The 17,509-nt window shown below is 55.1% G+C and overlaps 1 protein-coding gene across 5 annotated transcripts in view; it reads left to right on the forward strand.

Annotated features, from left to right (window-relative positions):
* Positions 1 to 17,247, forward strand: part of MGAT3 (beta-1,4-mannosyl-glycoprotein 4-beta-N-acetylglucosaminyltransferase) — a 39,091-nt gene extending 21,844 nt beyond the window's left edge. For 4 of the 5 annotated variants that reach the window (XM_035268856.3, XM_035268929.3, XM_054245904.2 and 1 more), the window contains exon 2: positions 12,424 to 17,247. In XM_035268856.3, coding sequence (XP_035124747.3) covers positions 12,424 to 14,026 — 1,603 coding nt within the window. In that variant the 3' untranslated portion in view covers positions 14,027 to 17,247. Of the gene's footprint in view, positions 1 to 2,844; positions 3,106 to 12,423 lie in introns of all 5 variants that reach the window. The other variant, XM_035268988.3, reaches the window with a different exon arrangement.
* Positions 17,248 to 17,509: the final 262 nt, after the last annotated feature.

Raw genomic sequence — 17,509 nt, forward strand, 5'->3', positions numbered from 1 at the left:
CCTTGTCAGACTTTTTTACTATAGAAGTTTTCCTTCAAACAAAATCTTGCAAGGAACTTGTGTCTGAAATTGAAAAGCTGGGAGCATCTTCTTGTGTTTTGCGGGGCGGGTCCCTGGGCTTTGTTTCCTTTCTCTCTCCACTCCACCTCTCTCTTGGGTCCTGGGGCACCTGGAGGGGAGTTCCAGGGACCTGTCTGGGAAACAGCTGTCCTCAGTGCCCACGGGACCAGGTCCATGGGATACACCTGTACATCCGTATATTGGGCCCTGAGGCCTGCCTTTAGCCCACCTCCCCTCCCAAGGTCTCCTGCCAATCACCTGCCTAATGCCCCTGCACCCCAGTGTCAGGCTGCTCCCCAGAGCTGCATCCCTCCCTCCTATAGTTACCCAGTGCTCTATGAGCCCCTCTCAGCTGGGACCTCCGCATCAGCTCACCACCACCCCGTCCCTGGCCCTTTCTTCACGGCCCGTCTCCCAGTCTGGGCGCCTGAGATGCTCCCTTGCTCCAGCTCCCTGGCTCTCCCCAGCAGTGTCCAGGGTGCTGGTGTGGTGGACCCGGTTGGCTCCCTGCCTCCTGCCCTCCCCATTCAGTCTAGATTGCACCACCTAATGCAATCGCCACTAGAGCATGCAGCTATTCAAATTCAAATTCAATTCAATTAAGCCAAGTATGGTAGTGCTAGACTAGTCCCAGCTACTCGAGAGGCTGAGGTGGGAGGATTGCTTGAGTCCAGGAGTTCATATCCAACCTGGGAAACAGTGAGGTCTCATCTCTAAAAAACGAAAACATTACGGAACAGGCCTCTGGGGATGAGAAGCTCTTGCCCTGGGTGGACCAGTGACCAGTGTGGGAGGGGCAGAGTCCAAGCAGGGGTAGATCCCAGCTTTGGGAACAGACGCTTGCCGGCACTCTGTGGGAAAGTCCTCAGGCAGCCTGCAGGGGGCTGGGATCAGCTGAAGGGGATGGGTTTGGAGGGGAGAGAGTGGTACCTGCACAGGGGCTGGAGGTGGGGCTGCCATGGAAAGGGCTCCTGGGGGTGGGTGTTGGGCTGAGCCTTTGGCAAGCCCTCCACCCTGGAGCTGAGCCAGCAGAGAGTGGGGCTGACTCTGTGGAGCTGAGACTCTCGTGGGTATTCTGGTGGACTGGGCACCCTGTCTTCCCTGAACCCTGCCTGCCTAATCCAAGAACTGCTCCCCTTGTAGTTCTGTCTTTCCTCCCTCCACCTAGTTTCTTAGTCCATGGGTGGGCACAGCAGACGCTGTCCCACCTGCCCCATGGTGAATGGGATTTGCAAGGATTTGACTCTGGTCATCCAGGGAAGATGGAGTCTTTGGCCAGGCCTGGCCCCGAAGCACACTCCTTCCCTCTGAGCCTGCCACGGAGGCAGAATTCCCGGGGGCTGGGTGTCATGGTCCACCAGGCCCTCCCTCATCCAGGCCACTTGTCTTTGGCCTGAAGAAGAATCCCCAGATCTGCAGTCCACCTGTCAGTACCTGCAGGACGTGTGGAGAGTCTCAGTTTCCGCCAGTTTCATTCCTATCTGCTGTGTGTGGCTGAGTGAGTCGCTTAATCTCTTGAGGCCTCCATGTCCTCATCTGCAAAATGGAGGCACACATAGCTGCGTCCCCGATGTCCACCAGTAGCTGGGATAAGACATCAATTGCAGAGTGGCCACTTTGTGTAGGCCTGCCTTGCGGATGGGCATCAGTCACAGGAACAAGCCAGGTGTGTAGCCTGCCTTGCAAATGGGTGTCAGTCACAGGAACAAGCCAGGTGTGTAGCCTGCCTTGTGGATGGGCGTCAGTCACAGGAACAAGTCAGGTGTGTAGGCCTGCCTTGCAAATGGGTGTCAGTCACAGGAACAAGCCAGGTGTGTAGCCTGCCTTGTGGATGGGCGTCAGTCACAGGAACAAGCCAGGTGTATAGTCCTGCCTTGTGGATGGGCATCAGTTACAGGAACAAGCCAGGTGTGTAGGCCTGCCTTGCAAATGGGCGTCAGTCACAGGAACAAGCCAGGTGTGTAGCCTGCCTTGTGGATGGGTGTCAGTCACAGGAACAAGCCAGGTGTGTAGCCTGCCTTGTGGATGGGTGTCAGTCACAGGAACAAGCCAGGTGTGTAGCCTGCCTTGTGGATGGGCGTCAGTCACAGGAACAAGCCAGGTGTGTAGCCTGCCTTGTGGATGGGCGTCAGTCACAGGAACAAGCCAGGTGTGTAGCCTGCCTTGTGGATGGGCGTCAGTTACAGGAACAAGCCAGGTGTATAGTCCTGCCTTGCGGATGGGCGTCAGTCACAGGAACAAGCCAGGTGTGTAGCCTGCCTTGCGGATGGGCGTCAGTCACAGGAACAAGCCAGGTGTGTAGCCTGCCTTGTGGATGGGTGTCAGTCACAGGAACAAGCCAGGTGTGTAGCCTGCCTTGTGGATGGGCGTCAGTTACAGGAACAAGCCAGGTGTATAGTCCTGCCTTGCGGATGGGCGTCAGTCACAGGAACAAGCCAGGTGTGTAGCCTGCCTTGTGGATGGGCGTCAGTCACAGGAACAAGCCAGGTGTGTAGCCTGCCTTGTGGATGGGTGTCAGTCACAGGAACAAGTCAGGTGTGTAGCCTGCCTTGTGGATGGGCGTCAGTTACAGGAACAAGTCAGACAATGAGCAGGGAGGACACAGCAGCAGCTGTTTCTCCATCTCGCCGGGACTCCAGATGGGTCATGTTCTGCAGCCACCTCGTCTGCCCGTCTCCCCATGTGGGATCCTGAAAGCTCATGCTGCATTTAGTCTCAGAGTCCAGGGGATGTGCTTACTGTCTTCTGACCCCTGAGATGCTGACTCACTCTGCTTTACCCCAGGGAAGGAACCAGTAGCAGAAGCTCCAGGGAAACTGATGAAGGTCAACAGAAGAAGGAATTTCTAGCAGGTCAAAGGGACTGGAATGGGCAGCCATTGGAAGTGGACATGCAGAGGCCAGCTGTGCACTTGCAGGGGCACTGGCCTGAGTGAAGGCTTGGACCAAATTCTTAGTCACGGGCCTCTGGACCAAGGAGAGGAGTCTGCAAGCCTCGGCTGGGCTCCAGATTCCCCAGAGTCTGGCCTTAGGTCCTGAATGCCTGGTGAGTTACTTAGAAAGGCCCCACAGGCTGGGGGTGCTAGTCAGGGTTAAGCAGTCCCCCAGTTGACCCAGCTTCCTTTGTACCTCAATAAAGGCATCTTTGTTACCTTTCTTAAAGGTAATAAAGCCAGTCAGGAGCAAGGCCTGGTACATTCAGGGATTCATCTGCATTTGGTTGTCCAGCAGGAAACCCAAATAGAAGGAAAGAAAGAAAAACATGCATTTATAGAACCTCTGCAAATGGCCAGGCCCCATGCAGAATGCTTTGACACCATGGCTCAGCCAGGTCTCCCACAGGACTGCAAAACAGAGGGTGACATCTTCCTTTTACATCGGAGAAGACTTAGGACCAGAGAGGCTAAGTAACTTGCCAAAGGGCACACAGCAAGTAAGTCATGGCACTGGGATTCAAACCAAATCCTCCAGACTTGCAGTAACAGTGGAACCAGCATGTCCTGAGCACCTATTGTGTGCTTAGGGTGCTCCCTAGCTTTCTTCTGGGATTAATTCACTCAACTCACAACAACCCTATGAGATAGAAATGGTTATACCTGCATATCATGGAGGGAGAAATGGAGGCACGAGGCAGAGACTTGCTAAGGTCAAAAGCAGTGTTTGGATCTGGCCATTGCAGCCACTGGCCTACCCTGTGCCCCAGGAGCTGCTGCACATGGCTGGGGTTGCTGCAAAGATGTGCCTCCTGACTTCCTTTTGGAGGGGGCTGAGCTCTCAGGTCACATGGGGAAGGACTGGGCCGGGTGGAAGGAGCACAGGGAGATGGGCTTCAGTGCAAAGCCCTTCCAAGCAGATGAACTAACTCCTGGAGAGGTAGTACAGGTCCACCCTGAGGTGTACCAGGGCTGGGGGCCGTGGATGGGCTACTTCCTGTCCAGGAGTGGAGGCTGAGGGTGTGCCTGGCAGTCTCCAGATTGCCCCTCATGAACATTCCAGGGATGCCCTGAGTGCTCACTGGGTATTGGGTCTGCCCATTGCTGGACACACATGACAGTTGGCCTCTTCGGGAGGAGTTGAGTCCCCCAGCTGAAGACACCAGAGATCAGGTGTTGAGGGGCAGGCAGAGAAGGGGCCAGAAGGTGGGAGACAGGGGAAATGGCTATTAAGACATGAACTGTCTGAACCACGGAGGAGGCTGGCAGGAGCCAGGGTGCGGCCAGCCAAGGGCACCCTGGGGGCTGAGCTAGGACCCTGGTCAGCGCAGGCGAGCTCAGGACCACGGAGAGCTCCACGGGAGCCGCCCATCACCAAGTGACAGCTGTCAGTGTGAGTGCCCCTGGTAGGCTGCTGCCTGCCTGGCCAGCTCCCATCATAGTCAGTGGCCTCCAGGGAGCACCTCCTTTCTCCTTGGCCAGAAGCCCCCGACTGGGCTCCACCTGAGTTCTGAATGTGAGGTCATGGCTGGGGCACGGAGTTTGGGCTCATCGGCTTCCCTCCTTCAGCCCATCAGCCTTCCAAGCATAGCCCAAAGAAAAACGGCAGAAGAGGGAAGAAGGAGGGAAGGAAAGAAGTCTGTCTAGCTCAGACCCTCCAGGGCATAGCCACTGCCTGAGGCCTGCTGCCATCCCATGTCGGCCTCGGACTCCCATGTCCAGGATCACCTGGCTGCCAGAAAGCACCTGGCCCATGCTCTACCACTTACCCGACAGACCCAGGTCCGGCCAGACGCGGTGGCTCACAACTGCAATCCCAACACTGGGAGGCCAAGGTGGGAGCATCACTTGAGCCCAGGAAGTGAGACCAGCTTGGCAACGTAGGGAGACCTCATCTCTACAAAAAAAAATGTTTAAATAATTAGCCAAGAGGTGGCACATGCCTGTGGTCCGAGCTACTCAGGAGGCTGAGGTGGGAGGATCACTTGAACCTGGGAGTTCAAGGCTACAGTGAGCCATGACCACCCCACTGTACTGGGCCTGCCTGGGCAACAGAGTAAGACAGGACCTTGTCTAAAAAAAATTTTAAAAGGCACAGGCCTCTGGAGCTGGGTGCAACTCACAGGGTGTCTGGCAGTGGGGTGGGGGTGGGGCATCAAGCCCCGCTTCTCCTGGAGATTCAGGAGGCATGGCTTCCTGGCCTGTGTTCCCTCCCCACAGGAGGTTTACATTTTGCTCTGAGACAGGACAGTACCCTCCTGGGCTGAGACCATGCCAGGGACTCACCTCCAAAACTCTGCTTCTGCTGTGCCCCCACCCAAAAGCTCACTGTTTCTCTTCTCTGCCAGGCTGAGAAATAATAATAGGGAGAAGAAGAGCTAGCACTTGTCACTGAGTGCTTACTGTGCACTAGGCATCTCGTGGACTTTTTTCAACCCTCACTATCGATGAGAAAAGAGAGGTACAGAAGTGTTTCACCTGCACAAGGCCACACCGATAGGAGTGGCAGAGCTGGGATTTGAACTGGGGAGTCCAAGTGCAAGGAAGTGATGGTGACGGAGTTGTGGAGGTCCAGGGCAGTGCAGGGTGGTCTCATTGAGCACCTGCTGTGTACATTCCCTGCTCCAGGGAGCTTGTATGCCAGCTGGGAAGACAGACTTCTAGGGGAAAATAAGTTTAGTGTTGACGGGGGCTGAGGCTGTGGTTAGGTCTCTCTGATTCTTACTTGAAATAACTGGGCAGAGATAATGATACCCATTTTACAGACGGAGGAGTTGAGGCTGAGACAGGTCAGGTGACCTGCTCTGTTCATAGTGAGTATAAGAACATCGATGACAGTGAGGAGCCAGGGGGAGATCGAGAGAGTCTGGGATGGGCTCTGGCTTGGGGCAGAGGTGGGTGGAGGTGGGTGGCCTCCCTTTGGTTCCAGGGAGGCCAATCTTGGCACAGAGCAGGCATCTAAGAAATACTAGGTGAATTTTAACAAACTGAGTAAGGGTCAGAGTATGGCATCTGCGCTAACAGAGATCAGCCTTGGCAGTGGGAAGGAGCTGGAGAGGGGTTTTGTCCTCAGAGAACTGCCTGCCTGGGCCACAGAGGGCAATGGCCCAGCCCAGGGGAGGCCCCAAGTTCTCACTCAGCTAACATTATTCTCCAGGCAGATCCTGACCACAGTGACCCTCCTGGAGGACCTCAAGCCACGTACATCCAGGGAAGTGGGTGGGAGTGGGGCAGGGGGCTGAACCATGCCCATACTGCAGCTCCCACTCCCGGAGGCCACAGGGGGACCACAGACATAAAGCATCTCCCACCCCGCCCATTCCTAGGGTGAAGCTCTAGACAGCATGCTGCAGAAAGCATCTGAGGTTTGGATCCAGAGACCAAGGTTAGCCCGGGACCTACTGCTAGACAGCTGTGCTACCTTGGCCATGTCCTTCATGCTCAGCCTCAGCGTTGTCTGCAGGAGAAGTAGTGGTTAGGGCAAGGCCCTGTAGAGACCGATGCTGGCTATAACCTCCAGCTCTGCCAGGTAGGGCCGGCCTCCTCCACCCCAGTCAAGGGCTGATGGAGTCTTCCACACTGGGAGCCAGCCGGTGTGCTGCCTTGCTCACATCCAGCTCTTCAGCAAACCCAGCAGAATCTGAGCACAGTTTACTCCCTACACCCTGGGGGAAGCCGCCCTGACTTGCTTGGGCAGTTCAGTTTGGCCTTCTGGCTTCCCCTGCCCTGTCCTTGAAGTGTGCGTCCATTCTCAGCAGAGCAGCCAAAGTGAGCCGTTCACACCAAGGTCAGGCCATGGCCTTCTTTTCTTCGAATCCCCCAGTGAAAGCCACATTTCTAACCATGGCTCCAGGCCCTGTGTAATCTGGGTTCATTCCCTGGGTTCATCCCTTCGCTTGCTCCATCCCACCCGCCTTGCTGTTCTTCACTTGTGCGCACGCATTCCTGCCGGGTCACCGGTTGTGCCTTCTGCCTGGAACATTCTTCCCTGGCACCCTCTCCTGCGTGGAGTCTCTGCTCATGTCGCCTCCCCAGTGAGCCTGCCCTGCCCGCCCCATTCATCACTGGATGCATGACGCACTCCCTCCTGCCCGTTACCTGCTTTGTCTTTCTCCGGAGCACGGCCACTTTGGGTGCGCAGTTTTCCGACCTGACTTGTGTTTGTAGTATACGCAGGCTCCTACCTGCTGGGTGCCCAGCAGGCTCCCTGAGGACAGGGATTTTGGTTCATCCTGTCTCCCCCATATTCCCAGTGCCCACTGAGGTGCCTGGCGCACAGGGGGCTCCGGCAGGATTCGTGCTGAATGAGTGACGTGGGTTGGGTGGGCACCCTCTGGCATGCTGTGTGGATCAGATGCCACAGAGGCTGCACCATCCACTGGGTTGTCTTCACTGGTCACAGGTGGACTCCTCAGGGGCCCTGTCACCCCACTTGGGTTGAATTTGGCAGCTGGAAGGGGCTCAGGACAGCTTTACCACTGGACACAAGCCCATGAGTGACCCTACAGGATCCAGTGTCATCCTTCTATTGTGCAATGCTGTTCGAGCAACATCACCTCCCTGACCTCAGTTTCCTTGTACAAGGGCATCTGCTTCGTGTTGGGAGGATTCCGTGTAGTCACACGCGTAACATGCTTAGGACATGTTACAGTCCTGGGGCCCTGTCAGCCTCAGTGATGGTTTTATTGCTACACCTGATGGTTTTTCGATGCTCTGTTGTTTTTGCTTTTGAGATAAGGGTCTCAACCCCACACCCAGGCTGGAGTGCAGTACTGCGATCTTAGCTCACTGCAGCCTTGATGTGCAGGGCTCAAGCAGTCTTCCCACCTCAGCTTCCCCAGTAGATGGAACCACAGGCACGGGCCAGCACACCCTGCTCATTTTTTTTTTTTTTTTTTAGAGACACAGGGTTTAGCCATGTTGCCCAGGCTGGTCTCAAACTCCTGGGCTCAAGCAATCTGCCTGCCTTGTCCTCCCAAAGTGCAGGGATCACAGGCATGCGCCACTGTGCCCAGCTTTGATGAAGCTTTGTAATGGAAGCAGAAATGCCACCAACTGGGGCCCAGTTTGGGCCCGTGGCTTTAGCCCACAGCTGGGACACCTGCACTACGGAGGCATCTGGTGGTCTCAGCTGTGGTGAGGGAGAGAGGCGCTGGCTTGAGAACCAGAACTTACATTCAAGTCCTAACTCAGCCACCTCCTTAATGTCCTTTAGGAAAAGTCTTGCCATCTTTCTGAGTCTCGTTTTCTCCGTCTGTTAAAACAGTGTAGTTTAAATGACCCACCAGCGTGGTTAAGAGACTTAAATGAGACCTGAGTGCCAGTGCTTATTTATTTCATTTTATTTATATGCTGTCTCAATCAAAAAATGAAAAGATACAAGGGAATTGAGCTGAAAAGGATTGAAACTATGCAGGCAGCTGCAGGTGAAGGAGTCTAAGAAAATATGGTCTGTGAGGCACTGTTGACATGCTCTGGGCTACCACTGTGTGCTTCTGAGCCTCCTAGCAACCTGAGTGATGAGGGAAACATGCTCAGATCCATGATTCTCAGCAGCAAGCCAGACTGAGGCCTTTTCAAGCAGCCCTGTCCTAAAGGCTCCAGTGACTCAGAGGGGAGCTCCCAAGCACTGGTGAGTCCGTGTTCAGAAGGGCACAGCTGGCTGCGAGTAACTAGATCCTGAAAGGCAGCCAAGGAGCAGCTGGGTCAGTCTGACCTCAGCAGGTCCACGGAGGCCCTTTATGCCAAGCAGGCTGTTTCCTTGCCTCTCTGGGTTCCCCTTGCCTTGCTTTGCTAAAACCTTTGTTTGTGCTGCGAGGGGATTTAGAGTCTGAACGGCAGTCCCGGGCCATGCCCGCCACATACCTTACACCAGTTGTGTAACTTGGAGTGTGGTCCACAGAAGCAGGTCCCAAGTAGAGAAAAATACCCCACTCAGGCCAGGCGCAGTGGTGTTTACTGGAGGATGAATATCTGAGCTTGAACAGGGCAAGTGCTGCCCTGACTGTTGGGATCAGCAGCTTGGCAGCTCCTTACCAGCCTACTCAGGACTCTGCCAAGGTGAGGCCACGAGGGGCACCTGGTGCAGGGACACAGCTGCCCACTTCACACTCCAGCTCTGTTGTGACTTTGGGCAGGTCTCTGAGCCCCCTAGGTTCTGGCTTCCGCCTCTATAAAATGAAAGAGTTGGAGGAGATGGTCCTTAAAATTTCTAGATCAATCATGTAATGATTCTGTGCCTTATGACTATGTGGCTTAGAGAAAATTAAATTGGGGGCATCTAGTCTTGAGCATTGAAAGGAACAAGAGCTTATTGAGCACATGCTACATGCCAGGAACTCTGTGACCATTTCACAGATGGAGAAACTAAGGTTCTGCATGATGAGGAGACTTGTTGGAAGCCAAGTGCCTATCTTTCTTTTCTTCTCTTTTCTTTTGTTGAGATGGAGCCTTGTTAGAGTACAGTGGTGTGATCTCAGCTCACTGCAACCTCCACCTCCCAGGTTCAATCGATTCTCCTGTCTCAGCCTCCCGAGTAGCTGGGATTATAGGTGCCCGCCACTACTAGAGACGGGGTTTCACCGTGGTAGGCAGGCTGGTCTCAAACTCCTGACCTCAGGTGATCCACCCACCTCAGCTTCCCAAAGTGCTGTGATGTGGTAAAACCACATCTCTACTAAAAATACAAAAATTAGCCGGTCATGATGACAGGTGCCTGTAATCCCAGCTGCTTGGGAGGCTGAGGCAGGAGAATCACTTGAACCCAAGAGATGGAGGTTGCAGTGAGCAGAGATGGTGCCACTGCACTCCAGCCTGGGCAACAGAGTGAAACTCTGTCTCAAAAAAGTGAGGGGGAAGAGTATGACCCAGAGAAAGAACCAGAAATAAAGAGAAACCACAGATGAAAACATTTTAAGGGAAAGAACGTCTAAGTAGAAGCACAGTGCCAGATGCCAAAGGCAAGGTTTTTGTCTCAGCTTCTTCTGTGACTCGTTCCCCCTGACAGGACACTGGTCCCACTCGGCCCCACCCAGCATTTTCATTGGTCAAATGGATATAAACTCCTGGCCTGCCTGCCTGCCTAGGCTCAAGAGTGAAATGAGCTGGATGGCTGCAGTCGGAGGTGCCCTGTGGCTCTACAGCTCATTCATAAAATGAGGCACCAAATCCAGTGTGGGGTTTGGCTACAGGTGACATGCTGATGTCCGTTTCCTAGTTGTGACAAATGTACCTAGTGGTGTAAAATGGGAGCAATGGGGTAAAGTGTGTGAGCTCTGTGCTGTCTTTGCAATTTTTCTGAGAATCTACAAATATTCTAAAATTAAAAGTTTATTTAGGCCAGGCATGGTGGCTCACGCCTGTAATCTCAGCACTTTGGGAGGCCAAGGTGGGCGGATCACCTGAGATCAGGAGTTCAAGACTAGCCTGGCCAACATGGCAAAATCCCATCTCTACTGAAAATATAAAAACTAGCTGGGTGTGGTGGTGTATGCCTATAATCCCAGCTACTTCGGAGGCTGACGGGGGAGAATTGCTTGAACCTGGGAGGCAGAGGCTGCAGCGAGCTAAGATTGTGCCACTGCACTTCAGCCTGGGTGACAGAGCAAGACTCTGCCTTTAAAAAAAAAAAAAGTTTATTTAAATTGGAGAATAAGAATATACAAGCATCTCCAATCCACAGCCATAAACCAACTGATAAACTGTATAAATGGTTACATTGTGAGTCACTCATTAATACAGTGATTCATTCACAATAACCATGTAATATGTGGAATTTAAAAGGAACTGGTACATTTATTTCTACTGATACCAAAATCTTTTTTTTTTTTTTTTTTTTTTGAGATGGAGAGTCTTGCTCTGTCACCAGGTTGGAGTGCAGTGGCATAATCTCAGCTCACTGCAACCTCCACCTCCCTGGTTCAAGCGATTCTCCTGCCTCAGCCCTCCGAGTAGCTGGGACTACAGGCGCACGCCACCATGCCCAGCTGATTTTTGTATTTTTAGTAGAGACATAGTTTCATCATGTTGGCCAGGATGGTCTTGATCTCTTGACCTTGTGATTCGCCTGCCTTGGCCTTCCAAAGTGCTGGGATTACACATGTGAGCCACTGTGCCTGGCCCAAAATCTTTTAAATATATCATTGATTGAGGAAAACAACTTGGTTAGACTTCGCATCCGATATGGTAATATTTATGAAAAATATTAAACCAAGAACAGAAAAATTGCATATAAAGCCAGAGACAAACTTCATTTTTTTTTTTTTTAATGGAATCTTGCTCTTGTCGCCTAGGCTGAAGTGCTATGGCGCCATATCAGCTCAATGCAACCTCCACCTCCTGGGTTCAAGTAATTCTCCTGCCTCAAGTAACTAGGATTACAGATGTGCGCCACCATGTCTGGCTAATTTTTTTATATTTTTAGTAGGGACAGGGTTTTACCATGTTGGCCAGGCTGGTCTTGAACTCCTGACCTAGTGATCTGCCCACCTTGGCCTCCCAAAGTGCTGGTATTACAGGCGTGAGCTAGCGCGCCCAGCCGACCTCAAATTTTTATGCCTGGAGATTAAAGGGCATGGGATAATGAAGGGAAATTTTATTTTTGAGATGGGGTCTCAGTCTGTGGTCCAGGCTGAGTGCAGTGGTGCAGTCATGGCTCACTGCTGCCTTAACCTTGAGGGCTCAGGTGATTCTCCCACCCCAGCCTCCTGAGTAGCTGGGGCCACAGGCACATGGCACTACACCTGGCTAATTTTTAAATTTTCTGTAGAGACAGGGTCTCACTACATTGCCCAAGCTGTCAAACTCCTGGGCTCAATCGACCCTCCTACCTCAGCCTCTGAAAGTTGGGATTACAGGCATGAGCCACTGCACCTGGCCTGATTTTATTCTTTAAATATGTTAGAATTAAGTGTTTTCCCTTGAGACCTGTGAGTTTTCTTCAGTGAAAAAGTATTCAAAAGGTTTGTAAGCACGTCCATAAGAAAGAAGATAGGAGGGGAGGAACAGGACCCATGAGGGCAGCCTGCAGCTTGCAGCCTGCTCTCCCACTCCTGTCCTGGGTCAAGGCCTGCATTTCGGGTTCAGCCTTTCCCAGGGTGTATTTTGCTCCTGCAGCCAAGCCTGGCAGTGCAGCCCCTACAGTCAGGGTGGGGTGGGCCAGGCAAAGGAGCAGGCTGCAGAGGGAGCATGGTGGCGGCCTGGGGGTCTTGAGGTAGGGCTGCCGGAGCATGCGGGTGTCCTCAATGCTGGGGCTTCCAGGGGCCTTAGTACCACGAGTTGACTCTTGGGGGCAGGAGGTCACTCCATGCAGGGGCAAGGCGCTGCTGACTACGACATTCCCCAGCAAGGTAGCAGCAAAGGCCTCCTAGGTCCCCTTCCTGGGAAAGGAGCCTGGCCTGCCCTGACGGGTCTGCCATCTCTCTCTCCCGCAGGATGAAAATGAGACGCTACAAGCTCTTTCTCATGTTCTGTATGGCTGGCCTGTGCCTCATCTCCTTCCTGCACTTCTTCAAGACCCTGTCCTATGTCACCTTCCCCCGAGAACTGGCCTCCCTCAGCCCTAACCTGGTGTCCAGCTTCTTCTGGAACAATGCGCCGGTCACGCCCCAGGCCAGCCCCGAGCCAGGAGGCCCGGATCTGCTGCGCACCCCGCTCTACTCCCACTCGCCTCTGCTGCAGCCGCTGCCGCCCAGCAAGGCAGCCGAGGAGCTCCACCGGGTGGCCTTCGTGCTACCCGAGGACACCACGGAGTATTTCGTGCGCACCAAGGCCGGCGGCGTCTGCTTCAAACCCGGTACCAAGATGCTGGAGAGGCCGCCCCCGGGACGGCCAGAGGAGAAGCCAGAGCGGGCCAATGGCTCCTCTGCCCGGCGTCCACCCCGGTACCTGCTGAGCGCCCGGGAGCGCACTGGGGGCCGGGGCGCGCGGCGCAAGTGGGTGGAGTGCGTGTGCCTGCCCGGCTGGCACGGACCCAGCTGCGGCGTGCCCACCGTGGTGCAGTACTCCAACCTGCCCACCAAGGAGCGGCTGGTGCCCAGGGAGGTGCCGCGCCGCGTCATCAACGCCATCAATGTCAACCACGAGTTTGACCTGCTGGACGTGCGTTTCCACGAGCTGGGCGACGTGGTGGACGCCTTCGTGGTGTGCGAGTCCAACTTCACCGCCTACGGGGAGCCGCGGCCGCTGAAGTTCCGGGAGATGCTGACCAACGGCACCTTCGAGTACATCCGCCACAAGGTGCTGTACGTCTTCCTGGACCACTTCCCACCCGGAGGCCGGCAGGATGGCTGGATCGCCGATGACTACCTGCGCACCTTCCTCACCCAGGACGGCGTCTCGCGGCTGCGCAACCTACGGCCCGACGACGTCTTCATCATCGACGACGCCGACGAGATCCCGGCCCGCGACGGCGTCCTCTTCCTCAAGCTCTACGACGGCTGGACCGAGCCCTTCGCCTTCCACATGCGCAAGTCGCTCTACGGCTTCTTCTGGAAGCAGCCGGGCACCCTGGAGGTGGTGTCGGGCTGCACAGTGGACATGCTGCAGGCCGTGTACGGCCTGGACGGCATCCGCCTGCGCCGCCGCCAGTACTACACCATGCCCAACTTCAGGCAGTACGAGAACCGCACCGGCCACATCCTGGTGCAGTGGTCACTGGGCAGCCCCCTGCACTTCGCCGGCTGGCACTGCTCTTGGTGCTTCACGCCTGAGGGCATCTACTTCAAGCTTGTGTCCGCCCAGAACGGCGACTTCCCGCGCTGGGGTGACTACGAGGACAAGCGGGACCTGAACTACATCCGTGGCCTGATCCGCACGGGGGGCTGGTTCGACGGCACACAGCAGGAGTACCCGCCCGCAGACCCCAGTGAGCACATGTACGCGCCCAAGTACCTGCTCAAGAATTACAACCAGTTCCGCTACCTGCTGGACAACCCCTACCAGGAGCCCAGGAGCACGGCGGCAGGTGGGCGGCGCCACAGGGGTCCCGAGGGAAGGCTGCCCGCCCGGGGCAAACTGGACGAGACAGAAGGCTAGGGCTGCATGATCTGATAGGGCGCGTGGCAGGGCAAGGGTGGCGGCCCCCTAGCGCTATCTCCCTGCCTCCTGCCGGCTCCGTGGTTCTTGAGGGGACCAGGTATAGGTAAGGAGTACAGATGGGGGTAGGGTTTCCCTACTGAAGCCCTTGTGAATCAAGGGTCAGGCCTTTGAGCTCAGAAAACATCTCTCCTGCTGGGAGAGGGTGCAGACCATGACATCTGGGTAGCCCTTCTGACTGCCAAGACTGCTGTGGCCAGGAGGTGCCACTGGAGTGTGCTGGTGGTCCCTGGGTAGCAGGGGAGGGCAAGCAGAGTGGGGGAAGAGAGTCTGCAGGATCTCATGGGGCAGCCTTTGGGGCGTGGCCAGGCCGGGAAAAAGCCCACCATTTGGCATCCCAGGGTCTTGGGCTCGAAGTGGGAGACTGGCCTGCCAGGAGGACCCAGGGCTCTGTAAGTAGATACATTTGGGTCCAGGAGGAAGCATGGGCACCTGGGAGGGAGGGGATGAAAAACCACATCCCACCAAGAGGAGGTGCTGAGGGATGCTTTGCAGGGTTGTCAGAAGTGCTGGGCCAGAAGACAACTCCATCCCCTGCCCCAAAGAACAAGACGTGGCTGCCCTCGGGGGCTGGTGCCTGAGTCTGTCTCTGTCCCCTCGGGCTGTCGTGAGCCAACACAGGAGCCTGAAGAACCCTGAGGAACTTTCCTTTTAGTTCCAAACTGGCCTTGACACTCCTTCTCCCGTTTTTACATTGCTGTCTTGTGGACTGTGCACCCAGTCCTTGCAAGGCCAGCAGTCCAGTTGCAGGTGGGGCCTTGCAGGGAAAGTGGGGAGAAGACTGACATGAGGCCTCCGCACGGATCTGTCTCTCCCTCTCCATCACGCCTTCCTTCTGATACCCAGTCCCAGCTGTTCACTGTCCCAGGTGCAATCACTGTTGTGCCCCTCCTTAGGGCTGGGAGCCAGGAAGGGGCCATGAGGCTGTCCTGGGCCCAAGAAGGGACAATAAGGCCAGTTATACACTTCCTGTTCCTCCTAGCTGGCCTTGGTGGAGGTGTCTTTGTTGGTGTAGACTCCAAGCTGCTGTGATTAAGAGACCCTGAAATAGATGGTTTAAGCAAGACTGACGCTGGTTTCTGATTAGTCTAGAGTGAGATGGCTCAGAGCTGGTAGGGCAGCTGTGCGTTTCTTCATACGCACCTTCCAATTCTGGGTACAGAGTGGCTGCTCCAGCGCCCACTCCTGTGTGTATCCAAGCCTGGGGGAAGCAGAAATAGGCAAGAGGGGCATACCCGCTTCCTGCTAAAGGCCTGAGCCAGAATTGGCAGGCTCACCTCTGCCGGCTTCTCATTGGCTGGGACTCAGTCACATGGCCACAAGCAGCTGCAAGGGAATCTGGGAAGTGTAGTCTTCAGCGGGGCCACCATGTGCCTGGCCTCATCTTGGTAGTTCTCTTATTGATGGAGGAGAAGAGAATGGATATGGGGAACCAGTAGCATCTCTGGGAGAGGGGGAGGGGGCAGCAATAACTCAGTCATCGGATCCAGGTCTCATTGTTAGAGCTTCTGGAACAGCTTGCTCCTGTTCCCCTCACTGTGTAGCCCAGGACCAGGGGCAGTGAGGAGTCTGCACTCTGTGGGAAGGGGAAACATCCCCTCGGCCCCTCAAACACTACCCACTGATGCCAGTGTGCAGAGTTGGCCTGTGGAATGGCTCATGTTTGTGCGTATGCGTGTGTGTGTGTGTGTGTGTGTGTGTGTGTGTGTATTTATGGGCATGGGTGCATGCTTGGTGTGTATTTGTACATGTCTGTATTGCTGTGTCCCTGTAAATACATGCTTGTGTGTGGATGGGGGAGCCCAGGCCCAGGTGTCCTCTTCCTCAGGCCTGTGGCCACACCTCCTGCAGCTCCCCAATATGACTGAGGCAGAAAACCCTTGGGGAGCCTAGAAAGCAAAGCTAAAGGGGATGCAGGGTCTGTCCGTCTGTCTGTCTTTCAGTCTGAGGAATGACAATTCTGACCTGAGGGCTGTGCAGCTGAGAGCCCACTACCTCCCCAGCCCCTCTCGACCCCAGCCACAGCATCCCACCCATCCCCTCCCCCTGCCCCAGCGGGCTTTCTCTTGTGTCTTATTGATGGGAGTTTTCTGATGGGCCAGGAGAGGAGGGTATCTCCTTGCCACAGCTCTGTCTGGGTGAAGTGCCCAGTGAGGGCATGGTGTGGGGACCTGGCCTCAGAGCAGCTGTTGGTAGGCCAGTGTGAAGTGGGCTGAGGGGCTCCGACCTACTCTCGCTCCCATCTATGGACTGTCCCCCATGGAACGCCTCCTTTGAAGTCACAGCAGCCTTCCTTTCTGTTTCCTCTTGGGGCGGAGGGGTAGCTCAAGAAGCCAGGGGATCTCTGTGGCCCTGGGTCAATCCAGGCAAGGCTGCACCCCATGGACAGGGAATCTCAGGGCTCCTGATCATGCCTGGGCCCTGGCCTGGGGCCTCCCTCCTTGGCAACTTCCTTACCCCATGCCCCTGACACCCTCAGTTGCTGTGGGGATGTCCCTCCAGGGCACCAGCTCAGGGCTAAGGGAAGGAAGAGCTGCCAGGCCCTACCTTCCTCACAGACCTGGTGGGGCAGGGCCTGTTCGCAGCAGTAGAAGTGAAGGCCTCACCATTGGTGGCGAGGACAGCTGTCAGAGGGGTGGGGGGCCAGGGCATGGGATAGAAGAGTTTCACATATATCACAGCATACACTGGGAATTTGGGGGGGGGGCAGAGGAACCCAGGGCCACTCCCTCAATATGAAAGGAAACCAAGCTGAATGTGACCACTGGCACACTGCTGCCACATCTCATGTCTACATATCCCCCCGGGAATAACCGGCCCCAAGACCGAGACCCAAGGAGGCCTGTCTGTGCCAAGCATCCAGGAAGCATGGCTGGCCCTGTCCACCCATGGGTCATGTCGGTTTCCAGGGGCAGCATGGGAGAGCTTTGGAGGCAACAGGGAGAGTCCAGGTGGGGAGAAAAGACTTGCCCAAGCAGATGGCAGGACCCTGGGAAATGTATAATTTAAGGACATCAATAATAGTATTATTTTTTTTGTAAGGGAAAATCAATATGTACATTCTGAAATCATTTTCTCTGTAAATGGTTGGATTTCATTTCACCCTTAAAGGGATGCTTAAAGGAGAAGATAATATTAATAATAAAAACAGCTACAAAGTCTGAATTGTGTGCGTTGTGTGGTGGGTTTATAGTTGCCCTGGGGCAGGGAGGGCTGGGAGCAGGTGGCTCTGGTCTTGCTAAAGACGCCCTTGCTACTGGATCAGTGGGGTGCAAGACCTTCCCGAGGACTGGATGGCCAGTGGGGAGACGGGGCTGCAGGGAGCACCTTCACTTAGGTACGAAGTGTCCCCCAGTGGCAAGTGGAAGCAGCTGGGGAATGGAAGATGCCAGGCGGAGGTCTGGCAGAAGGAAGCAGTGGCTC

This window comes from Callithrix jacchus, chromosome 1 (assembly GCF_049354715.1).
Source record: "Callithrix jacchus isolate 240 chromosome 1, calJac240_pri, whole genome shotgun sequence".
In the NCBI taxonomy this organism is placed as follows: Eukaryota; Metazoa; Chordata; class Mammalia; order Primates; family Cebidae; genus Callithrix; species Callithrix jacchus.